At 41.5% G+C, this 26,706-nt stretch overlaps 1 protein-coding gene across 3 annotated transcripts; it reads right to left on the bottom strand.

Annotated features, from left to right (window-relative positions):
* Positions 1-1,558: 1,558 nt before the first annotated feature.
* Positions 1,559-23,608, bottom strand: LOC125894400 (sodium-dependent phosphate transport protein 2A-like). Of its 3 annotated transcripts, none has more exons than XM_049585749.1 (13): positions 23,541-23,608; positions 22,304-22,377; positions 22,026-22,208; positions 21,432-21,578; positions 20,999-21,142; positions 16,743-16,854; positions 16,030-16,225; positions 12,882-12,977; positions 12,657-12,723; positions 12,344-12,511; positions 12,002-12,118; positions 4,496-4,620; positions 1,559-3,970 (listed from the first exon to the last, which is right to left on the bottom strand). In XM_049585749.1, exons 2-13 carry the CDS (start codon positions 22,362-22,364, stop codon positions 3,380-3,382), a joined length of 2,007 nt encoding a protein of 668 aa, XP_049441706.1. In that variant the 5' UTR covers positions 22,365-22,377; positions 23,541-23,608; the 3' UTR covers positions 1,559-3,379. The 3 variants fall into 3 exon arrangements, with proteins under 3 accessions (XP_049441706.1, XP_049441705.1, XP_049441704.1); XM_049585748.1 differs by having other exon boundaries at positions 22,370-22,463; positions 23,541-23,591; XM_049585747.1 differs by having other exon boundaries at positions 22,304-22,463; positions 23,541-23,557.
* Between the last annotated feature and the right edge of the window lie 3,098 nt (positions 23,609-26,706).

Here is a 26,706-nt window from a genome sequence, read left to right as displayed (position 1 = left end):
CACATAAGCTACAGCACATTCATACACTGTTTTGTAGATAACATCAAGAAGCTAATATGATCATTGCTTGAATCCTTTGTAGTGTCTGCGTGTGTTCAGTCGCTCACCAACACTTATGTAACAAGTACATGTTATTTTAACATAATGATCAAACATTTACCCACCCGGCAATAACACTGTTTTATCATTAGACTGTGGGCTAACAGCAGTGCTTGTTTCCCTTCCTTCTGACATGTTTCTCATTATCAGCAGATTTTTGCTGGCTCTAGAGCTGTTGCCTGAAGTACACATTTTCATATGCCCACCACAACAGACACGAGCAGTACAGAAGGAGATCAAGAGAGACCCCATCCATCTCTGGTCAATTGTAAAGTGCTGATCAAACATGAACCAAGATTCTGTTATTGTGTTGCCTATTTCTCACCTAAAATGTCTTAAAGGGAAATTTCGGTTTATTTCAACCTGTCTCCTATTGTCCTAAATTTGTTTCAAGTGACTAGTGACATAAAAATAATAGTTAGCATGTTAGCCGTTAGCCTAGATACAGCCGGGGCGCATAGTAGCGTCAGACCTGTTAAAACGTAAGTGAACGGGCATACTTCAAGTGCAAAGTTAGTCCACTAAACAAGCTTTTTTTCCCACAAAGACCGCCTCATATCATTAGGATAAATGTCAGAGAACATATAGAAAACGACATGTAAACGTGTTGTCTTACCTTACCAGTGTGCTGCCATGTTTGTTTGCCATTTAGCTCTGCTTTCCAAAGTGTGGCCGAAATATCGCGAGAACAAGCAGCGATCTCATACCGTGCCTGAAATCTCTAGTCACTTGAAACAAATTTAGGATGATAGGAGACAGGTTGGAATAAACCAAAATTTCCCTTTAACTCCACATTTTGGCTACAATACCAGCATTTGTGGTTACAAAGGTGGCACCATACTGTTTCCTGTAATGTAAATACAGAAGCTGATAATAGGCTACTGAGATGAAATGTTAAAACTAAGCATGAATTAGCGATTAGCTAGCTATGAGGTGTTGCGTTAAATGAGGGGTGTTAAGGTTAGGATAAGGGTAATGGGATGGTCACATTTTGTTACTTATGCTAATGCTAAATCAGCACTTAGCTCACTATGAAGTATTACATCAAAAGAGAGGCGCTAAGGTTAAGATAAGGGTAATGGGAAGGGTTGCATCTCGTTACTTATAAAGTGAATCACATCTTCATGTTTTATGTTACTGCAACATTTGGTCTCATTTTTTCACTACAGTGTAGCATTGTAGCAGGGTTCAGATAGCCCTTGCGTTGGTGGGTTTGTCTTGTACTAGTGGTGGGCGTGATTTGTAGGGGTGTTTCATGTACGCAGGGGCGCAGATGGGATTTTTGAACTGGGAGGGACCAAGCTGTCAGCAAATGATTCCAACTCAATTAGTTAAACATTAAAATCGTGAGTTTTCTGACTGAATGAACATTGGCAAACAAAGGCCTACCTGATCAACACTAGCCATACATGATCAAACTGTTATTTGTCTGGTATGTCAATCACGCACCAAAACTTCATGCCTTCTGCATATGTTTTATTTAAACATTTGCTGATCTCAGCAGGATGAAGAATCTCAGCACAAAAAATTTAACTGTATTCTGAGAAAAAAAGCAAAGAACCTATGAGCAAAAATTAATAATAAAATAAAATTGAAATGATTCACACTCGTGCCTTCATGTAAATGATTATAAACATAACAGTGTGTATGAAAACGGAAGTATAAACACTGAAACAACAGATTCACATAAATAAAAATAAGTAAAGCCTACATAGCATGAAATATGAAATGAAATGAATTTAACTTGCTGCTTACTAAAATAACATTATACATGAAAATAACAACATTAAAGATATTCACCTACAGCCTAGAATGCTGTTATTTCACATTTAGCCTACTTCAGGTAAGTCCAAATGCCTCTTATTATTGTCAGACTAGCTACTCAACATTACAAAACAAATATTTGCCACACCTGGGAAAGTCAACAGGCAACAGGCATAGGATATTTACATCTTTTGGTTCTTGAAAAAAAACACTATGATGATTTTTCTTTCTTCTCTGACTTCATGTGGCAAAGTTGTATATGATCACTATGGTAACCGCTATAGGCACAGGCACAGCTACCAGCTCCTCTTAGGACCCCGGGGTCGAGAATCGTGCCTTATCGTGCCTACATTGGAAGTCGGAACTTGGAGCTCTGAACAACGTAACCCCCGAACTGAGCACTTCCCAGCTTAAAAACTGGGAGATGGAACATGGAATTCGAAAAAAATGGACAGTTAATGAAATGAAACGAAAACCCCAACGTTTATGCTTGTAGATGCTAGATTTCAATGCTTTTCCGACTTCAAAACTCTGACTCACGAGTACAACTGAACGCACCATTAGTTGTAGCACAAACACCGGGTTATCAGTGGATCAGCTGTGCAGTCTTATTAACCGAGAATTACGTGGAAAATTGAACACCTTGCTTTCCCAACTCAGCAAGGATCTGCTCCAGCCTATCCCCTTCTTGAATCGGTGTAATGTGGATTGATCACTGACAAGGCTACTGCCGCTGCCATTTCAACTTTGTGCTGCAATGTAAGTTAGCCTAACTAACAGAACATTGATTCTCTTTTTTACCTATGTGTGGGGGTGACAGTGGGGGGCGGATCGGGGTCACTATAAATCTGGGCCGCTATAAATCTGGACAGCCTAGTTTTATGCCAAGACCATCTTTCCAGCAGTACTTATTTAATATAAACCCATTTTACATATTTGCTGCAAGAAATGTTGTTGGCTAGTTAAGTTTACATTTTGCGCTTCTCACTACAACTGCTGGCCTTCTTCTTCTTCATTGCCTTTGTTGGTGCATTGCTACATTTTTTGGCAAATCAGTGAAATGGCAGGAAACCAAACACAGAATGTATGCTTGTTCATACCTGTGCACACACAGAATAGGCAATGACTCATAAAAACATTGCTCCATAACACCACTCGTGGTCAAAAGCTCCTCAGGGTACCTTTAATGCAGTTACAGACTCATAATCTGTTTGCAGTTCACCATCAACTGAACTTCAAAGTTCATTCTTGATCTTGACAACAAGTGACAAGTTAACTCAAGGTGCATACAGTAACTGTTTTGGGGGCTTTTTATCATATCAGATGATCTTCATCAATAGGCAGAGCTTGCTCAGTTGGACGAAAATCAAACATGGATGAAAATCTCATGCTGCACTCATGATATTTAACCTGCCTTCGGTAGGCTGTCTTCCAATTATTAATTAATGATAAAAACTGGCTTAATTTCCAAATTATGATATTGACAAAAAATTCAGCATAAAAGTTGTCACTCTGACTACAGTGGAGTGCTGTTGCACCTCTCTAACCCTTTTAATTTAAGCACCCTTACACCTGGTCTGATCTCATCCAGGTAGTCCAGGACCGGGTTGTCATAAGCCAGCTGTGCTTTCCTCTGTGCTGACTCTTTCTGCATGTCGTCAGATGTCGTCTGTGTCGATATATGCTCCTCTTCTTCTCCCTGCCCCACTTCACACGCAGAACCGCAGCATGCAGTCCCCTTGGTGATGAGGCGGTCGAGCGGTTTGAGAGAGCGCATCCACTGGGGCAGGAAGTCCCAGCTCTGGAGCTTAGTAGGCAGGTGGTGAGGACTACGAGTCTGCATCACATTTACCATGGCGATGAAGACGGTCACACCAAGGAAAGGAGCCCCAACACCTGCCATCACCCTCCAGCCTGCCAGCGAGAGGCCCAGCACAAGTGAGGGCAGGAGCAAGAAGCAGAGGAGAAGGTACAAGACTGCAAACCAGCGATACTTGGCAGTGCGCTCACCCAGGACTCGAGCCATCCTTATCGGCAGGCGCGTGACAGGAAGAGGATACCACAGCAGAATGCCAAGGACGTTGAAGAAGAGGTGACACAGAGCGATCTGCAAGCAAAGAAAGGAGAGAGAAACAGTGTGTGAGTGCTGCAGGATGTAAATAACAGTCAGTGTGTGTTGGTATGTACATCCTCAGAGAGTCTACATGAACTATTTTGTCATCATGTATCATTAATTCTATAAACCAGTAACATGAGATGTTTTCAGTTTCATTTCAACAAGAAGACTAACAAACAGTTTCCCTGAGGCGTCCGCTTAGTTGCCTCCAGCTTATTTATGCATAAACCCATGTTCATAAATATACATAACATTATCATAATCTACCATCTGCAGATAATTCTCCCATGTTTTTTGCTCGAGTAGGGAAAAATTATATTTGCGGGGCTCCCTTAGTGTTGTCTCGCTGTCTGTGTGCATCCTCCCCTCTGAGAGGCATATCAGTGGAAAATATATTCATGAAAATACGTTTTGCCTTCAAAGTGGGAGGGTAGTGGTAATGGTGCCTTTACTTTTCTTTTTTTCCTCATTCTCCTGCAGTTTTTAAATGGCTGGTTGTATGAAACACTGGCTTACTTGTATGGCAGCTGCTAGCTTGTTCCCAGGACTGGCCAGGGCTGCCAGCAGGGCCGTGGCAGTGGTGCCGATGTTGGACCCAAGGGTGAGAGGATAGGCCCGCTCCAGACTGATCACACCGATACCTGAGGGAGACGACAGGAAACAAGGACAGTAAATAAATATGGATAATCAGGAGGTGCTAAACATGTAGCTTTTGTAGTATTTACTTCTTTCTCAGAAACTAGTTGATGCTATTGACGTCTCTTCTGTGTTAAACTACATGTCATATTCACACACACATTCACACACTGGTGGCCAAGGCTACTGTGCAAGGTGCCACCTGCTTTCAGCTTAAACACACACATACACACACCCATGGCACATTAGGGAGCAATTTGGGGTTCAGTATCTTGCCCAGGGATACTTCGACACGCGGACTGCGAGAGGCTGGGATCAAATTGCTAATCTTTCAATCAGTAACCAACCTGCTCTACCTTTGGAGCTGCAGCCACGATAAAAGACGTGTGACAAAGACAAGTGTCAGCAATGGTAAATGTGTAAACGCTACACTGCTCTATCTTGTAAAGATGAAATCTTTGACTGGGATTACATTTCTGAGCAGTCGATAATATCTAAATTCACTCCTTTCACAAGGATAACAAGCTGTGTAAAACCACAGCGCTGACAGAAATGCAGAAAATGTTTTAAAAAGAACAATTTGAACTGTTCATACCACTCAAATTATATCTCAGAAAAACAGACAAAATATAAAATCATTTGTACTTGGTGTTTAAACTGAACAAAAGCCAATTTTTTTTCAAAAGCAACTGAGGAATTATAGAGGCTGAAATATAACTTTGCCAGATAAGATGACTAATGACTATCAAATGAGTGGCTGCTTGACAGCAACTGACAACCAAAGTAGGTCGATGCTGCTTTAGCATCTATCTGTGTAGTTGAAACTGCCGAAATTGTACTCTTTATTTTATTTTAAAGGTTCTCTCAATACGTGATGTGACAGCAGTGGTTGAAGGGGAGGTGAAGCTATAATCTAAAGTAAAATTAACAGAAATATTTAATGAAGTATATCTGCAGACTGGAAATCATCCATGCCTCTTGCCTTTTAGCTTTCCTCCCAGGCCTCTAACTATTCCTGTTTAAAATGAAACATGATTCCCATCTCACATTTATCAGTGAGTAGCAGGCTGATGACTCAGTCATCACTGATTTTACATGCTTCATTTAGCCAGTGGCATACAGTGCCGGTTCTGCAAAATGTTCTTACAAACTCCACAAGACTCAATCAGTGGAAATAAGCAGATTTATGTCCTTATTTGGCCCCATCTAGATGGAAAATGAGCTGTAAGCAAACAATGAAATCTGAGGTATTCTCCTGCTAGTATGAGGACACACTAAATTAAATTAGTCATTAATTACATGACAGGAGCAATCGGGTAAACCTTTGTTCAATGTACAGTTAATAATTTATAACTATAGCAGTAAATGTCTGTTTAGAGGTTGTGGTGTTGGAATTTATAACTTGGGGGATAAAACAGTGGCCTTGGAAATAGCAGCCCACTTTATGAGCTGCTTGATTTACAGCAGCGATTCTTCCAGGTTTGATTGACAGCAAAAATTATTTGTTGCTGTTTTCAGTCGTTCTCTCTCTGCTACAGCAACTTTAAAGATCTGGTGTGTTGGATTTAAAGGCATCTAGTGGTGAGACCACAGATTACAACCCACTGAAACTTCTCCCAGGTGCCATGTGTGTAGGACAGGGGTCGGCAACCTTTAGTATCTAGAGCCGCAAAACATATTAGAGCCTCAAAATAAAGGTAACATAACCTTTTAAGTCAAATTTAGCTCATCAACATTACTATTAGATCTAAATAAGCATTCATCAATATGTTTTAGCAAAAGGTGGCGACATGAAGTGAGCTTTTTTTTTTTTTATTTGTTACTTTACTTTGCAGTGTTGCCAATTAAAGCAAACAAATTTGTCCATGCATTGTTACATTTTCTATTTTGATTTTGCCTCTTTGGAATCTACAGCTAGCCTGGCTAGATAGACTGAAGACGGCTGCAGCAATTGCTAGTGATGTTTTTAGAGGAAAAGGCGTCAGGCCCAACATATGATGCACATTTTAGTTGACGAAATGTTTAAAAACATTTATTTTAATCAGTGTAAAGGCTACGCATTTTTACAGTTGAAGAATGTAAGAATCACTTTAGGCCTACAACAATAAATTAAAATTTAAATAATAATAATAATAATAATAATAAAACAACGGTTATTCATTTTCTGTCAAAGCCACAGGGAGAAACTGGAGAGGGGCTAAAGAGCCACATGGGGTTATGGAGGAGCAGGTTGCGTACCCCTGGTGTAGGACAACTGCAGTGGCTGACACAAAAATGTGAAACGTGAATGGCCCTATGTAGAACCAGTGTTTGGTTTGTCCAAAGAAACAACATGATGGACTCCATGGAGAGGACCAACTTCTTATGTCGCTATAAATGGCTCATAATAAGGTAACAAAAACACAACAGTTCTTAGTTTCAGGTGTTTACACACTATTGAAAACATATTATGAATATTATATTCCATTTCTGCCAATGTATTCAGACTTGGTCAGTGGCCCTACACGTCAAACTATGATGCTCGAGTGTCAGTTTTGGATGCTCAGGGACCCCATGTCAATTTACACTTGTTACATGCATCGTGTCTTTTCCAAATAAACTTCATTATCGCAGGAAATGTACAGTTTATGCTCGTGATGGTCTTGTATGTAGGTAAAACATTTTGTTTTTAGGTTTACTTCCATAGATTTAGGCAACAATAGCACATTGTTAGGTTGGGAAAAAGGCATCATGGTTGGGTTTAAATAAGTACGCTTGTTACTAATGCAATTTAGCGTCACATGACATATGTCACACATGTCATGTGACATAGCTTACATCACTAGCGTAGTATGCTAAACATATTAGCACGCTATGTTGTTATTAAAATAACTTTTGGTTTCTCACGGGGCAAGAACAACAGTCTCCCTAGACTCACAAGTCAGTCTTTAGACGCTTTGCTTAATTAAAGACTGATGACTTTCTCCCTGATTTTGTGTTTAGATGGGCGGATACAATTTCAGAGTTTAAAAAAAACTCCCTACGTTGCAGAACATAGTAAATCTGCAGGGCGGTCCTTCGGTGGCTCGCTGAACTCTTGTGCTTGTAAACATAGTCCCACTAGAAACACGTGTAGCGGTACAAAATGGCTCAGCGTGCTCGCAGAAAACGCCGTCAAAGTTCAGTGGATGTTTGTCGCGTTTGCAGCGACACATTCTCGCCAACTAAAAGAAACAAACATAATCTTTTACAAGGCCATGACTCATCCGTCCGGCCGGACTATAACGTTAGAGGGAATCGCCTTCTTGTTTACAAATACTTCTGGGTAGAAAACCAGCAGAGCTTTTAGCTATATATATATATATAGCCTATATATCACATTTTTCACATCACTGTATCATCGTTTGGACTAATCCGATGTTTGTAAAGTCGATAAACACAATGATTGAACAAACATTACTATTTCTGTGTGCACGTTTATCTGGGCTAACCATTAGCTATTAGCCCTGTTAGCCGTTAGCGGTGTCTGTAATAGGTAATAACTCATTAAACGGTCCGTGAAAAAAATATCTTTTCCAGCGGATATCTTAGTTACAACATGATTGAGCTAGCAAAGCAGTTTTGTGTTGCTATGTGTGGTATTTATTCAGTTTTAGGAAATCACGATGTCTAGAAAGCATCAGTGGCTGCAGATGACAGGGACAGCTAACACTAGCAGCAAAGCTAACATCAGGACGTCATCTGTTGAAAGCCTCCCGTTGTCGGATACGACATGAAACTACTCCAGTTAGCTCAATAATGTTGTAACTAAGACATCCACTGGAAACAATATTTTCTTCACAGATCAGCACACGTTTGATAAAACGGAGTTAAATCTCTCGGCATCCATTTTCAAGCTCTCCGTGTGTTTGTTTCCTTGCGGACGAGAAAAGGGGGAGCACACATTTCCAAGAACGCATGTCCTTTTCAAAAATGCAAGAGGAGTTGCTTTGTTGCTGGCCGTTTTCGCCGGTGTGTTAAACACACTTTAGAAAGGAGTGTCCCCAGACTATCAGAAGGCGGAGATCTCTGATTGTCTGGTGGCGAGACTACAGTCTCCCAGGTGAAAGTCCGGAGGTTGTTTGACCCATCCACCCCTCTTACCTCCCACCTTATGCTGACTTATTTCGCTTTTTGTACTACAGCAGTTGCTTTGAGCAATAAAATATGCATCTCATTTTGATGCTAAAGAGTGCCGTTGTGCGTTGGTATCTGACACAGAGGGCCACTGACCAAGCATCAGTATTTGACGAGTTGGACAGGTTGTTTCTACCAATATATCCCCTTACAGCCTACACACCAGACCTTTAAAACAAAGTGATCCCAAACTGACATACAGTACACTGCATATAAAAGATCGTCTGAGCTCTCAAACGCAGTGGCAAATCTCAAATGCCAGAAGCAGAGTTCAGGCATGTAACATGATTGGTCGCCACCTCTGCACATTGCTGGCCAGCTCAAGGATGAGATCTGAAACTCTGCACAGTTAGAGTCCAGTTTAATAAGACATTACAAGAGACTCCACGAAGACTTGCACCAAATAAAACATAACTGTGGGGTCAGGATGAGAAGAAACTTAACATCAGTCCAACCTTCAGACTGGGCAGATGCTGGGATCGCCCCCGGACTATAAACACCAGGATCAGCTGACACAAACAGGAGAAAACTAACTGAGCAGCAGAGTCAAGCTGGACAGTGATAAACAGGTGTGGCACTCAGGTGGGCAGTGAGCACCTGAGGTTACGTTACTGGAAAAGTAAAGTCATAAGTATGAACAATCTCACTGCTTTGGTGCACTGTGAATTATGTTTGAATTTGCTTTGTTTCTTCTTCATCTACAGTGCCATATCCTTTGATCCTACACACAGAAAGCACATAGACATAATGTGTCACATTGGCATTAGTCATACAAGACTCCCACTTTGAAGCCTTGTACACTTCTACTGAATCACAAAGTAAAGTTGCAATGAAAGACTATAGTGTTATGAATTACAGAAATCTTATATGGCAATTAAGGTTGGTTTCCATCTATATATTGATGTAAAACCAACAAAAGTACCACCAATTACCCGTCAGGCTGCTATGACTAACCATCCAATTTGTCTGCAAGTATTTCTTCAGAGAGAATAAAGTGGTGGACAACTGCCAGGGATCAACTAGTCATTAAACATCACTCATATATCTCTTACACTTTAATAACCAAGCAATGCCGCCTCAGGTTTCACACTCACACAGAGGTGATGACACTGTACAAGGTTAAATTGATATTGTTCAGCTTTTAATAGCTCGGGGTGTTTGAAAATGGTTTGACCTCCTGTGGTCACTGAGGTGGGTGGTGGTCATGAGGAAGGAAGATACTGCACATCCAAGACACCAAAACAAAGCCATGCAGCAACTTGATCTATTGCTGTGTTCACACTGTGCGCTATTAGCAGCCACTTAAAGATGCAGTTGGTGACTTTTATAAAATACTACTTTTTGTGATATTTACTGAAAGTGTCACTACATCCGCACAGAAGTACAAGAGGCAGACAGTCTGAGAAAATATCAAGTGTGTTCTCCCACTCCGTGTGCTTCTGGCATGTACTTGAATCCACCACAGCTCACAGAAAACAACCAATCAGAGCCTATTTTTGATCTTAAGTGTTTTCACAAACATATTGAAGTGCACTGTTTAGCTGTAAAACATAAATATATAAAGAGAACTAGATACGGCGGCGGAGGTGGGGCCCCGTTCATTCCTATGGGAGTTGCTAAGTGGCGTACGAAGCTGAAAAAAGTTGATGGCCGACTTACGAGAGAATCGTCGCAGCTTCCCTCGGAGCAAGACTTTTTACGTCACATGCTGAGCCACACGTTTTGTTGCTTGCTCACGCCCATTGCCCCAAAAAAGGCACATTCTGTATGAACAAAAGTAGGCAGGCGGCATATTGCTGCACTCCCCGATTTTGTTTTTATACTGCCAATGCTGAATGAAGACTGATTGGGCTTTCCTGGAAATTTGCACAATTCCTGTTTAAAAAGGGCTAGGCTATAGATTGTATATAAAGATAGATGACATTACAGCTCCCCAGAAGTAAAGCCGAAACATCTGGATCGCCCCCTGCTGGCTGGCTGCAGTATAGGTCATAAAGCCCACCCTCTCCATATTAGTGTATGGGACACTGGCCAAAAAAATAAAAGTACACATCATATTAATTTTTTCCAAAGATGGTTCTCTGTCATTATCACACTGCTGTATGTTCAAATGTTCATTTTTCTGATGCGTTTGGTTTTTAATTAGTTATTTAATACTATAAAACGGCCATTTTACAACATCACTGACAACTGTGTGAGCCAATTGGTGGGCTCACGTTCAGTGCTGCTGGTCACAGTTGGTCAGACAGGTGTATGGGAGGGGTACTTGATACTGCGGAGGTTGGTACTGTGCAGACTCTGGCTCCAAATGACGCCACCAGAGCAAGATGGCAGCGGCCGTATCCTGGATAATTTAGCTTCACTTCTGTACAGTAGTGGAGACGTGCTGTCTATCTGTATATACAGTCTATGTTTCACGTGCAGTAGTGCCATTTGAATTGCTACAAGGAGGCAGTGTAACACTTTTTTTTTTTTACTGTAGCTTTAAGTGAGATGGACATAAGTGCGAAAACCCTTAAGTGCTTAAGGTCACAGAGAATTTATGACGTTTTAATGCTATCCTTAAATGTCATGACAGTATAAACAAATCCATCAAAGAACAAAGTGCGTTTGTGTGAAATCTTGCAGCAGCCGATAAATACTGTGATTTTACAAGTCACTTTGCTCTCTTTGTTGGAAGCAGTCACCCACTGTGAACTCACTTTGCATGTCATCGCTGAATCTTTAACTATGTTGTTTATTCTCAGTTCTGGTGTTTTGCAGAATAAAACCACACGGTTTTGCAGAAAGAAAAAAAAAAAGCATAGGTTAAGTTAAGTGTTGCTCGTGCACTTAAATGTACTTAAACTGATTATAATGAATGCTAAATGTGTCTGTTTATTCATTTGCCTTCAAATCTGTCATTTTAGTTTTGACAGATGTTGGTATTGCATAACATTTTGGTGACAGCAGGGCATGTGTCATAATAAATGTGTCATGTCATAATACTTTATATAAGTTTAACACACCAAAATAACAAATGTATGAGGCTTTAATGACAGAGCATAACAAAATGTCATGTTTATTGTGTGGCATATGTGTTTTCTGCACATAGATGTCCATGCTTTAAGGCTTTGATGAGTTTTATCAACTACACATTTCTCATGTTGACATCGTATCTTGTATGTTTTAACTTAATTTCCATAGAATATAGTGTATAATCTGTCATGAGCAAAAGCATATTTCACCCACCTATTAGGGGAGTCATGGCTGAAGTAAAGACAGAGCTACTCTGGACCACAAATGTTACCCCTGCACCCACAAACATGGCCATGTACCCTGACAGCCACCCACACGGATATGGCAGGTCTGTTGAGACAAAGAGAGGAGAGACTGAAATTATCCACATCAGTGCACAAAAAAGAAACACATCAGTACTTGTATCTTCACAGCCTGTTTGCTGTAATTTGCATCCAAAGCAGCTTATAAAGGTTTTCTTGTCTTGTTTGCTCATTTGAAAACTGCATCTGCATATTCAGCTGCTACATGTTGATACACTGTGTAAAATCTTGAGCGGTTCAAGAGCACGCCCACCTGTGTTGATGACTTTATGGATAACCTTTGCGACTTGGCCTTTAAGGAGAGAGTTGAGCAGCTTGACCAGAAGCATCAGACAGGTACAGAGGACAGCCAGAGAGCCTGCCAGAAGAATCAGGCCCACTGTGAGGTCTGACAGCCCGGAAGACACAAACAAATGCTTACCTGCAGAGTGACAGGACCAGCAATCATGAGGAAATTATCCAACAACACACATTTTCTTTCATTTTTAAGAAGAAAATGCTACTAGATTAAATTGTATAATTCACAACAGAGGGAGTGTTACAGGTAATATTGAGTTTGAACTCACACTTCAGTGACGACTGGGACAAGTCATGACTGGGGCCACAGTTTGCTGTGCTCACATTATCAGTGGGCTGCAGAAAGGAAGAAAGAAAGATAGAAGCATCTGTGAGGAAAACACAAATTAGCAACACAGTTTTCACTGGCGACAGCGTCAGGCTCTATTTGGCGCCAATGTGTGACACAATGTGTCTGCGTGTGCAGGAGACAGCAGCGGAGACGGGGCCATTACCATAACAAGGTCAGTCTGGCACCATTTTTTCACCAGGCTCCTATTCCTCATGTCCTCATTTCCCATGGCGATCCCTGTGATCACACACTTGTCCAGCTGAAGGTGAAAGGAGAAATATTTTTCATCCTTAAAGTTCAGTGAGTCAAAGGAGAGCAGGGTGAAAGTATTAAAACCTTCAGTCCTTCCACCAGAAAGCCTGAGTTCAATTCCCATCACAGCTGTGCTAGACACTGCTGCTGTGTTCACACTATGGGCCAACAGCTACAGTGTGGCCTCAGCCAACTTTGCTACATAACACAGCACCACAGCTAGAGACAAAAAATATGACTGGTTGATACTACACTGCATCACTGGAGCGCTGGAAAAAGTCGAGGCCAGCTCAACTTTGATGCTGTGAGCTCAGCATCAGGCAGTGTTGGGGAGGAACTAATAATAATAATAATAATAATAATAATAATAATAATAACTTTATTTATATAGCACCTTTAAAAACTAGTTAAATGTAATTAACCCTGGAAGACCTAGAACAATTTCAGGGTCACCTGACTCTCTTATTTTGATTTTCTAACTAATTTGAGCAGTCAGCATCAAGTACCATACATCATTCTACTCTGGAGAGCCTGACATTTCAGTCCAATACATTTAAAGTCACAATTTTACATTTTCTTTGTCTGATAATGGATACATTTAAATTACAGAATGAATGTAACTATAATCTGCTACAGTTACTAAAAAAATGTAATTAAAGTTACTAATCAGGATGTTGGTGATAACAAAGAGGTTACATCTGAATATATTATTTTTGTAAAAAAAAAAAAAGTTTATGTTTAGAAAATAACATGTATTCTGTTGCTTTGGATCTTTTTCGCTGTGCATGAACACTTTCTTTTGGCATACCTGACAATTTTATGTTTCCAGCTGACTGGTTTTAAAATTATGGAAGCGTATTGCATTCACTTGACAAATTAAAAAAGCCCTGTTTTTCTGAGTAATTTATTTGTTTTTCTGTTTTGGGGTGTAATTTTTTCTGTTTTTTGGTGCAAATTATTTATTTTTCTGTTTTTCTGAGTATTTTTTCTGTTTTTCAGAGTAATTTATTTATTTTTCTGTTTTTTGGTGTATTTTTTTCTGTTTTTCGGAGTATTTTTTCTGTTTTTCAGAGTAATTTATTTATTTTTCTGTTTTTTGGTGTATTTTTTCTGTTTTTCGTGGGGTTTTTTCTGTTTTTTGTGGGGGTTTTTTTCTGTTTTTGGGTGTATTTTTTTCTGTTTTTCGTGGTAATTTTTTCTGTTTTTTGTGGTATTTTTTTTTTTTTTTTTTTCTGTTTTTCGTGGTAATTTTTTTTCCTGAACGAGGAGACGAGATACTTCAAAATCTCACCAGAAGCTCCCACCTGGCACCTGCAAGTGACCCCTGCATCCATGGTAACTCCTGGTCATGCATCCATGCTCCTGCTCCTAGACAATTTCAACTACGGGATCAATAAGGGTAAGGCACGTAATTAGTTAAGTATCTCGTCTCCTCGTTCAGGAAGAAAAATTACCACGAAAAACAGAAAAAAATTACCATGAAAAACAGGGAAAAAAATACTCAGAAAAAACAGAAAAAATTACACCAAAAAACAGAAAATAAATAAATTACTCCGAAAAACAGGGCTTTTTTAATTTGTCAAGTGAATGCAATGCGCTTCCGTATAAAATGACACTCTTGATAGAGGTTTTAAAAAATAAACTTGATGCCTATATAGCTTAAAGTGCAGGTTAACCTAACCTCTGTAATGTTAGCATCCACAGCTGGCCTCTGCATAGTGGGGAAATACTGCACAGTGGATGTGCTAGTTTTATAATGGAATCTGCAACCCACAAGCCAAGGTAACCTGTGCTTGCAACACATACTCACGCCAACCTTGCCACAAAATGGTGTTTGGTCATAGACTTTCCACGTTAAGATATGACATGCAAGGTACCTTGGGTGCCCTGGTTGTTGACATTCCGGGATGCTATGTTAAGTTCTTCCTTTTACATACCTTGTTGGTACAACAATGCAAATTGACATTTTTTTCTTTCAACAACAAACACACATGGTTATGTTTTGCCGACAAACACACATGGTTGGGTTTAGGCAACAAAACGTAGTTGAGCAGTGGAAAAAAGAACGGGGTTTGGCTTTAGAATCTTATGGGAAGCAAACACCGGCCTTCCGGGTGAAAGTCAGTAGTTGTTGGACCCATCCACAACCCCTCCCATCCGCTCTACTTGGTCTTCTGCCACCTTAACTTTCAATGTTGTCCCACTGCGTTTCCCCCTGACACCGCTGGGCACTGCTATTGTTTAACGTGTATCACGCCAATGTGAAAGGAGGGCTTTATTCGTCAGTGTCTGATGCCAGAAGTCACCAACCAAGTGACGGATTTCAAAGACTTCAGAGTGAGACTGGGTTGATGCTTATTGGCCTGCAAAGCCACTCTGTGACTGTAGGCAGTAAGCTAGTTAGCCATAGACTGTATAACAAAGATTGATGACATGACAGCCAAAAACATCTCAATTACTGTCTGGTAGCTGACTTCAATAAAGGTCATAAGCCCCGCCCCCTCCACGTTAGCAGATAGGATATGGGCCAAACTAAAAAGTTAAAGTAAGTAAGTCAATCCTAAGATGATTTCTGTCATTTTAGGTACTTCTAATTGCACTGCTGTACATAGGCCTACAAGTTTTGGTTTTAATTAATTATTTGATGCTATAGAAAGGGGATTTGGGGTCATGATTCACACCTACGCCTGCCAATCAGGTCAGAGATCACTACCGTGCAGACTCTAGCTCCAACCTATGTCATCAGCACAAGATGGCAGCGGCTGTATTCTGGATATTTTGGGGGGGTTTTTTTGTACAGTCTGAGTAAGTGGAGGAACCTTGTCCATCTTTATATACAGTCTGTGGTTAGAGCAGATAAAGTCAATGTATAAAGTCAAATCCTTACACTTATGCTTCTGTGTTTTTGGAAAGTAAAAAAAGACACCTAGTATCACTCTTTCTACAGAAATCCAAAGATTGACAGACCTGCCATACAGTTATGGTTGCTAAGCTGTGATTGGACTACTGTTTGAAGGAGGGGTTTAACTAATCATCGGTCACAAAACTGGTAGTTTTACCTGTATGATGAGTTTGGTGACTGGCTCTGTGATGACCTTGAGCAGCTCAGGTGCTTCCTCCCCCGGTTGAAGCTTGAAGCTGGTGACCAGCAGGTGTGACAGCCGAGCCATGAAGCCACTCAACACCTCCAGCGGCAGCAGAACCAGCACCGACAGCCAGTTGAAGCAGTCGTGGATTGTTGCCCCAGCGAAGGCACTGCAGTGGATTGCAATTATTTTTTGTGTTACCTAAGGTTGGCCATCAGCGTGATCAACTACTCCAAATGATTGCTTGTTAATCTGCTTTTCATGGCTCAACTTTTTTGAAAGTGCGTGATGTAATGAGCATTTTATTTTGACTCAGTGTGTGAGTATGTTATGAAAGTTTAATAAATCATGCTTATTTTACCAGGCACAGATTAAGCAACATGCCATCTGTTCAGTGCCTTATATTTTCATGCCAAAGGGTTACTGGTGTGGGATCAATGTGGATTGGTGCCATTATTGTCACTGTTGTAGAAATTACACTCTAATGGAGGCTGAAGCAAAGAGGCAGCGAGCAGCTGCTAATGCTTTCTCTTCACCCTCCTCTGCTTTCTCTCTTGCACTTTCAACACTTTTATCCTCCTTTCCTCCATCTAAACCACTTATCCTCTTCACTTTTCTTTTTCAATTTCTTCTTCCCTGCTCTTCCCCTGCACTCATCCTCTGCCTCGCCACCTTACTTCACTCACCGCTCGAACTCGCTCCTCTCTGCTGCTTGCATCATTGCCACTATGGTGTTTGTGACTGAAGTCCCAATATTGGACCCCATTATGATCGGAACAGCTGACCGCACTTCTAGCACTGTGAAGTGAGACCACACAGACATTTCATTTGGAAGTTATTATTCGTAAAAGTATATGCATATATAATGAAAACATTTCAAACAGGTAAATGTCTGCCTTCATTGTGAATGGTAATGCATCACGCATGTATTAATAAGACATGACCCTCCGCGATTCAGAGTGGAGCAGGAGTTTTAATAGGGATGAAAGGTGATTGTAATTTGCAGGCAAGTGGAGGCAGCTTAGCCTTCACACTCTGCAGGGATGTTCATTGTTGAGAATGCCTTTAATGATGATGACCTACAGGACACATTCGCTCATACACACATCCATGCCTTTTCGGTCTCTTTCTCTTCGATAATTGCATATAATCTCTCTCCTAAGGTCTCTTACAGAAAAGATTTAGAAGCAAAGAGGCAGCTACTGCATACTGATATCATTCACCTTAACCACGTAGACGAAGGAGGAGAGACCTCAGAGCCTGCGCTCATTAGAAATAGACAGGTCATAACCTCGCCGTGTAATGGTCCTATGAGGCATGATAAATTAGACTGACCGAGATGGTGGGAGATTACAGGGTGTGAAATTGTTTGATTTCATTATTTCTCTGACCTCAAATCCAACCTGTTGGATTACGATAATTCTCAGTTGGTTTTTACAAATGGCCAGTGTGTGGTAAGAATCACATGAAAGGAAGATTAAAGTCCTGTAAAACGGAAGTTAGAGTCTCTTTAGTTTCTATACTGTGAGGTATTTCCTTATCAATCGAGCGTTGAAGTTACGAGGTGGATTTAAATTAATCCTTCGTATTTGACTGGACCACCAAAAGTGGGGGGGGCTTAGAGTTCAGTAGAGCTACAGAGAACTGCTGGGTACACACCAAGCGGCAGACTCTGGGGCTAAAACATGAAGCCGACAGGAAGTGCCATAACTGCACATAATTAAGGGAATGGACACTTTGAGTGACAGGCTGTCTGCCAATAGTGTCCTCGGCTTCTCAGTCACATCCACCCCTCGCTCCCTCACAGCTTAGACCTCTCGCCCAAATATGGTCACTTCTGGCTCCAAAACCCTAAAGCTGCTGACACACCAAACCGACATCAAAGAACTAGCAGGGACGAAAGCTAACTGTTGCGTCGTCTATGTCACCTCGCGTCACCCTGTGTCAGTTGCATTTGAACACACTACACGGACTACATCCGACGGCCAAGTGGCACGTATGTTCTGCGCCTGGGTGAGAGAGAGCAGAGTGAGAGAGTGATACATCCTGTCAGCAGAGGGGTTTCGTATCTGTGCAGCCAAGCACCGCAGCCCCTCCACTTACTATAACATCCAGACGGTCCCAGTGTTTCCTCCGCAGGCTTCACTCAGCTGCCTGATGCTTCTTCCCACTTTAACCTGAATAACAAACCAGGACTCGGTTCTCCAGTTGGATCCAAACGGAGAGCCGGGGCTAGCTTGGAGGCTAGCGGAGGCTAACTGGCTGTGCTTCCCTCCGGTCATGCTGCGGCTACACTGCAAAAACTCAAAATCTTACCAAGAATATTTGTCTTATTTCTAGTCAAAATGTCTCATTTCTAGTCAAAAAAAATCTCATTACACTTAAAATAAGACTCATCGCCTAAAAAGTTACTTGTTTTCAGGCAATTTTCACTTTCACAATTGTTTTTTTTGCTTGTAATAAGAAAAAAAACCTTGCTCCACTGACAGATTTTTCTACTTATTTCAAGTGAAAATTTACTTGAAACAAGTGAAAATTGCCTAAAAACAAGTAACTTTTTAGGTGATGAGTCTTATTTTAAGTGTAATGAGATTTTTTTTGACTAGAAATGAGACATTTTGACTAGAAATAAGACAAATATTCTTGGTAAGATTTTGAGTTTTTGCAGTGTAACGCTCCGCTAGCCGCTCCCAGCTAGCTCCAGTTTGTTATTCAGGTTAAAGTGGAAAGAAGATTCACTCGCTACAGGGGCGAGGAAATAAAACCTGAACAGCCAATCAGAGAGATCTCTCTCACCGACAAGCTCCGCCCCCGATTCAACATGCTCAATTGGCCGAAAAGCCACCAACGCCAACACAGACGCCAAAGTGCCAATGGTGCGGGACACACCACAAAAACTAGGCCGACAGACACTCACCAAACGCCCGACTTTGGTCGACGGCCGACCATCGGCCTGGTGTGTCAGGGCCTTAAGATGTCGACAGCCAAAATGCCAAACTTGAGGCAGTCCACAAACCAATGAGTTGACGTCAAGGGAGCTATGTCCATTATATTTAAAGTCTATGCTGCACGTATGGCTCCCTCAGTATTACACCAGGAGGAGAACGAGGGAGAGGTGAATGAATGAATAAACTTGATTAATGAATAAACAACTTCGACCTCAGCCACATTGTTTCGGGAGTGAAAACAAAGTATGCTCCATGTAATGTTAGTTGCACAGGCAGTCTGCTGTAAAATGCCTTGGGCATAATCTGAAACTGTCACAGATTTCAGCGATCAGACACTGAGGGGACTACATATCTCATCTAGCCTGGGAACGCCTTGGGGTCCTCCAGGAGGATCTGGATAGTGTTGCTGGGTAGAGGGACGTCTGGGGTGCTTTGCTTGGCCTGCTCCTCCCGTGACCTGGCCCCCGGATAAGCAGATGAAAAATGAATGGATGGATAGATGTCACACCATTTCCTCAAGTGAATACCTTCTAGCCAGAGGGCCCATAACAATTTTGGGGAAACAGACACACATGGACTTAGCATACTGTTACTAGCTCTGTAACTAGCACTTTCCGGCTAAATGTTGCAGACTGATTGATGGGTGGATGTCATGATATTATTGGTTGAAACTGGTGGTGGCTTACGTTAATTTTATCTTTTTATTCATTTGCTATCATTTCATTTTATTTCATTTTTTTTTTTGTCTTTTGTCTTATTCTATTTAATGTCTTTTTGTGTTTGTCTAGTGCTGCTGTGGTATTTGAATTTCCCCTCTGGGGGATCATTAAAGTACATCTTATCTTATCTTATCTTATTAATAATTAAGTCGTTTTCATTAAATGTAGAGGATAATGCTGATGATATTTTAAATTTTTTTGTCAAAAAGATCCCATTTAAAGACAAAAAAAAAAAGATGTATTCCACCGTCAAGCATTTTCTGTGTAGCTAAAACCTTATACAGTTTATGATGAGCTGCAGACACATCAGTGAGCCATGAGCACCACCTGACATGCTCCCCTTTGTTTTTGATGAACACAGGCACTGTAGTTTATTTTGAGTCAGTCCCACATACACCTTTTGGCTACTGAAAATACAAGAGCATCAAATGTGTATTAATCCACATCTGAAAATAGTCCCTGACAAATGCTGTAGTTACTCCTGTTTGATTAAAGTTTGGTAAAAACTACAGCGCCCGGGTGTTTCAGGAAATCATTGTTTGCCCTTTTAAAACTGAAAATTTGGATTTGAAGCACAAGATTTTGTCATTGGTGAGAACAAATGGGCCTGGGGTTGAGAACCACAGACAGGAAGTTGCAAAGTATTGAAAAATCATGGGATTTGTTAACAATACGACAAATCTAAAATAACACCAGCCTTGTCATTTAAATTATGTTACAAGGAGAGTGCACGTCTGCTAGTTTAAACTTGATTGCTGGTGAACACTAATGTAGGTTATGTGTATATTCACAGAGCTAAATCTTCTTCTGTCTTAATACACGTTCATCTGCCCATATTTATGCATTTGAGCAAAACCATATTTGCTAATTTGGTCCTTAATGCTTCGCAGCAAATCATGTAGCTTAATTGGCTTTATCCTCCATAGGTCCAGCACAGCATGAGATGGGGCAGGGAGCCAGAAAACCAAGATTATAACCATAAACCAGAAATTAATTAGATCTATTTGTTATTGCCACATATACACCATGGGGGGCTTTTCTGTATTTATTACTGTGTTACTGTTTTTCTATTTACTATATGTTTCCATGCAAAATAATAACCTAGAGAGACACAGGCATACAGTGTATATAGTACACACACACATACACAACATATATATCAGACTAAATGAGGCCAGACATTTCAGAGTCTTATTTAAAACCTAAAATAACTTGTGCTATGATACATGGTGCTTGCACATTTACACATACACACACGTTTATGTGCCTACTCACGTCCGGAGGCCACGAGACTGACGACAATGGAGGTGGAGGTGGATGAGCTCTGGACTAGCACAGTAACCAAGATTCCCACCACCAACCCTGCCACAGGGTTAGACAGCACCGCATTGTCCTGGAAAATGTCCCCAGCCACTTTACCTGGTTAAATATGCCGCCCACATACACAAAGAAACACACACACACACACACAAAAAAAATGCTGGTCTCAGACATGACAAGGTTGCCAAGAGCAATGTTAAACAAGATTCAAACTGCTTGTTTCCCCAAATCCAAAAAGGTCAACCTATGAAGCTTTACGGTAAATTACAGAGCACGGCTCCGGCAGGACAGTGTGAACTGTTGTGCAGTGACTCACTTATTTGTCAAACATCAACCGGCTGAGTCACTATCAACCCGCTGAGGGGGCAGTGAGGGTTATGGTACTTACCCCCTGCTAACTGGAAGGCAGAGCTCAGAGTGTCCAAAGAGCATACAAAGAGAAAAAGGAGGATGAGGAGGAGAGGGATCTTGGATAGATTGATAAGGAGCTGCTTGATCTTGTGTGGACTCCCTCCTGTGGTCTGTAGAGAGCTGTCTGTTCAAAACAACAACAACAACAAACAGTGAGATGCTTTACTCTCACAAAGTCTCCTACAGTGGAGTGGAAAGTTATCAAAAACTATACCACAGATAAGACAAAAATGTTTATGTGTCTGGACACTACTTTGCCCTGTTTCTCATTCTTGTGATTTGTGTGTTGCAGATGAGCGATAACCCCAGTAAGCACACATATAGAGGGCTGAGCCATCTGACATACTACATTACCCATATGCAGCCAAATACTGCTGAGTGACAGCAGGACTTTGCCTTTGTTGCCCAGACTGCGTGATCCCACTGACCCTGTGTGTCTTTTGAGCATGTCCTTATCTAATGAGCATGCGGTTCGGCTTCTGCTCTTGTTATTTGCCTTTCCAGAGAGATCAGACCTGCCGCCAACCCAGGACGTGAACGCGTGATTCTCCTCTTCACGCCGCTCTTGTACCTTTCTTTTTAGGGAGCATGTCTGCCTCCCTGAGCGAAGGTTCGCTGGAGCCATGATTGGTATGTTGCTTGGAACACTCGAAGCTGCGGCTGAGGTCAAGGGTGGAGCCGAGACCAGACTCCCTGTCCTCCTCCTGCGGGAGCTTGGGCTGTGAGGAGAGCTGAGTGCCGTGCATCCTCACCCCTGATAACAGATAACAAGAGTTTACAACTAGGGGAAGATCAGCTCTGAAGTATTTCAAAGACACAAAAAACAGAATGATGGGAATTGAGAGTCACCATTGCAGTTGAGCCCTGTGCTCCGCCCAGAGGACACTATAGTTATAGATCGAGAGGACATGGTACCTTGGATGCTGTGAAGAGGCATGGAGGCAATTAAAATCACAGGATGACACTGTTGGAGAGGGAACATGCGAGACTGATTGTGTTTATCAGCCACCTGCAGCAGGAACAAGAAACCAGAGGAGACCAATATATCTGCACACAAGGCAAGTCCACCCCTCACCACACCACTGAGATCAGACAGACAAGAAATTAGAGGGGAACAAAGGCGGCCTACGTTGGCTGTAATTGGCATCTGTCCTTGATTTGAGGTCAAATCACACACTTAAACTAAATACACCGTGAGGCATCGTCTCGCCTCTCAACAGATGAACGCCTTGTCAGAATCAATAAGGAAACATCAGCATCCATGTAACTTGTCTTGTCCCCCGTTTCCTGCAGCTGCAAGTCGGCTCTTAAAGGGACTCTCCACTGTCTATAGAGCAGCAACTCCCTTCAAAGACTTTCACGCTCTCGGTTTAAAGAGAGCCGTTTTTCCCCCTTTTCATGTCAGCCACTTTGCCATATTTTGGGGACTCCAGTGGAGGAGGGAGTACTAATGCGTCTCTGTAAAGCAAAGAGGATGGAAGTGAGTTCAGTAATTACAGCTGTCCAAATTATAGTGATTACAGTCGCTACATCATTCCCATTCTGTGTGGCATCCTCCTGCAGGTTCTGATGTGCATGAGAGGCCCCTGTTAGCATATGTACGTCGGTTCGTATGTGGGAGGGTGTGAGACAAGTTCCATAGATTGCAGCTGAATACACTCTGAATGTACTTGTGTGTGTGTGTGTGTGCGTGTGCGTGTGCGTGTGCGCTGAATGTTGTCATCTAATTTACCTACCTCCTCTCATCTGTTTCTCTCTGTACTATTTGTGAGTTTGCCTTAAAGTCACTGTGACTCACATGTATGTATCGCCATGCTTCCTTCCAAAATCTTTCTACTTGAGTTTTACTTGAAGAAGAAAAATAAAAGGATTAATGAAACATTTAGTTGTCAGTGAGGGATGGCTGATGTGCCAACATTTTAAAGGATGTATGAGCTGTTGGTCCCTCAGCTTTAGATAAAAGGCCAGTTTTCCATTTAAAATAAATTATTCATCTCAAATAACAACCGACAGCTTCAGTATTGACTGATTTGTCTTTTACTTTTAATAAATATTTGATATTGGCATATGCAGTTAAGTATCTTACCTTGCCTCAAACAGTCTCAGGTGTTGTGTGTGACCCCCCCCCCCCCCCCCAGACAGAAAAGCATCAACCCAAACTGTGAATCATCTTTAAATAAGCTCCCAGGTAACACCTCATCTTGTGTTGATTAACTTGCTCCATCATCAGAGGTCTCATTGTTAATCAATAACACAAAGCTTCAAGCTAATGATGCATGACTTGGGAGAGCACGTCGTGCATTAGGTGATGAATTACGTTGTTCAACCAGTTATTTTTCACCTGATTAGATGCTAGATAAAAAATCCAAGATGAAGAGGACTGTTTGATGGGATTAATGATCCCTGTTGTTAGAGGCGCTTCAGGTTTCACGTGCAAGAGCAGGAGAAATCTGACACCTAGTGGTAGATGTTGGAAGAAAAACATTCCTGCACAGGCCTCTCAAGTCCACTCATATTCTCACATAGCTGTTTTCATCACGTACTTGTAGTTTGGCACAGATTAAAGCCAGGGTATTAAATGATCATTTCTTGCATGAGATCAGTCAGTGGAAGTATTTCAAACACGTACAGTGTAATCTGCTTGACTTGTGCAGAACATTCAGGTGCTTAAGTACTTTGCCAGCACTCGAGATCAAGCATGTTGTGATTGGAAATGAGCTATCAGGGAGATTTTCTGAGATCTTGTCAACACACACGTACGCACATTTACTTACACACCCCACTACCCACAGCCAATGTCCTCCTCTTCATGGGAGAACATTGTGATGACCTGAGCAACAGGGTAATTGTTAACAATTAGTCCAGCTACGGTTTTGTCATATCAGCAGTGCTCTCAACCAAATCTGCCAAACCTGCTGACCTCAGACTTGCATCCATGAACGCGGACGAGCAGAACTTAATAACCCACTAGACCAGAGCTGTTACTTTCTAAACTGTTATGAGAAGTGGGAGTCAGAGAGATAACAGCTTTGCTGTTGTGCAAGCAGCTGGACTCAGTGGCTGCGAGGGGGTGAATCCTCTAGATCTGGTGCAGCATTAAGCAGCAGGAAAGAGACACAGAGATGTACACACACATATTGACACACACGTGTAATCACTTATACACACATGGCTAAATCTCTGGCGCTGTTCCAGAGATTTTTGGTAAACCCCCCTCCCTCCCATGATGCTGTTAATCCCCTCTCCAGATGTGCAAGTCACAGGGAGCCTGGGGATGAAGCAAACAGAGGCCACCGGGTCGTCGTACACCATCCTGCCACTCAAAACACCTGCCAATCAAAGAGCAGCAGGTACACGCTGTTGGTCCTCCTCTGGTGGTTGTGTTATCCTGTGTTAATCTTACACTGAGACATACCATATAATGCTCTTTCAGTAAGCTCTCAGTCTGCTGTTTGATTGATGGGAGTCATAGAAACATGTCAGTTAATTATCTCTGGACATATGGCAGGTCATACACGGACATCAACACTTCTTTTCATAAAGAAATGTTTGTGGTTTTGTTTGTTCAAGTATGATATTGACATGAAAACTGCACCCTTCAGTGAGGCTGCATATTTTGCCCAATCACAAGCTCTCCAGACTTGGTGAAAAAATCTGCAGTTTGAAATACAGCTGAAACATTTAGTTAATTAATCCATTAGTAAATCCACAGAGAAGTTAGCGGCAACTGTTTGCTAAAAGGAATAATCGTTTAAGTACTTTAAAAAAACAACAGAAATCCACCAGCTCTGACTGACAGATGTGAGAATGTTTAGTTTTGGACTGTTTGGAAAACAAACTATGTAAAGGCATCTCTTTGGAGCCCGAAATAATTGTGATGGGGAAGTTCCCTTATTTTCTGACATTTTATATACCAAAAAAATAATAAATTAAAGGTCCAGTATGTTGGATTTATGGGCATCTATTGGCAGAAATGGTTTATAATATTTATAGTTATGTATTTATTAGTTTACAGTCACCTGAAACTAAGAATTGTTGTGTTTTTTAGGTTGTTTTTTATTTCATTCATTCATGTTGTTTCCTGTTTTACTTTGAAACTCACATCTCCTCTCGTTTCAGTTCACTTCACTTCCTGCCTCTGTGTATTTTCCCTTCCTTTTGATGACTTCACCTGTGTCTGATTGTCTATCCCGCTTTGATTAGCTTCACCTGTGTCTCGTCATCCTTCCCCTCACCAGAGTATTTGATGTACGTCTTGTTTTCTCTCACTGCCAGTTTGTCATAGAGTTCCAGCCTTTTGTTTCCCATTGTCCTTTTCTTGGTTTTTAGATTCAGCCTGGCAATAAATTCTTTTTTTTAAAGATATTTTTTGGGCATTTTTAGCCTTTATTTGATAGGACAGACAAGCGTGAAAGGGGGAGAGAGAGAGGGAGTGTGACATGCAGCAAAGGGCCACAGGCTGGATTCGAACCCAGGCCGCTGCAGCAACAGCCTTGTACATGGGGCGCCTGCTCTACCACTTAGCCACCGATGCCCCAACCTGGCAATAAATTCTGCCTCTGCCTCATCCCTGCTGGATTTGTTTGCCTTCACTGACAGTCCTTCTGTGAACCACACCTACCCTTTGACCAGTAAAGACTGTGTTATTTTACGTGAACTGTCTCCAGAGTCGTGCGTTTGAGTCCACTCTCACCTGGTTCACCAGTTGTTACATCGTTTCTATCTATATACAGAGCAAGTCCTCTTCCACAGAGTCCGCCATGTTGTTCTACAGTAGCTCAGAATGGACAAATCAAACTTTTTCTGTTTCTGTTCTGCAACCTCACCGCCAGATACCACTAAATCCTACACACTGGTGGACCTTTAAAATAATTGGCATATTATGTTAGCCTTTACTAAATTAGTAGTAGTCTCCACATTTAAGAGTAGACTTGAGAATTTCCTCTTTGGTAGAGCTTACAGTTAGGGCTGTTTCAGGCTTGCCTTGAACCAGCCCCTGGTTAGGCTGACAGGCCCAGTCTGCCGGGGGACCTCCCATGGCACACTGAGCTCCTCTCCTTCTCTCTATATTTGCAATCTTTATGTCCCATTAATGCACGTTACGAGCTCCCAGGGATCACAGTTGTGCCTGGATCGTGGTCCTCCCTAATATGCTTGCTTCTATCATTATTATAGACATATATCATTGTCACACGCTATCATATATCAGCATATACATGTAACATATACACTTTCATATACTACCACTATTA

Source organism: Epinephelus fuscoguttatus, linkage group LG9 (assembly GCF_011397635.1).
Source record: "Epinephelus fuscoguttatus linkage group LG9, E.fuscoguttatus.final_Chr_v1".
Taxonomy (NCBI): Eukaryota; Metazoa; Chordata; class Actinopteri; order Perciformes; family Serranidae; genus Epinephelus; species Epinephelus fuscoguttatus.
The sequence above is the reverse complement of the archived record's forward strand: the minus strand, read 5'-3'. Positions and strand labels throughout refer to the sequence as shown.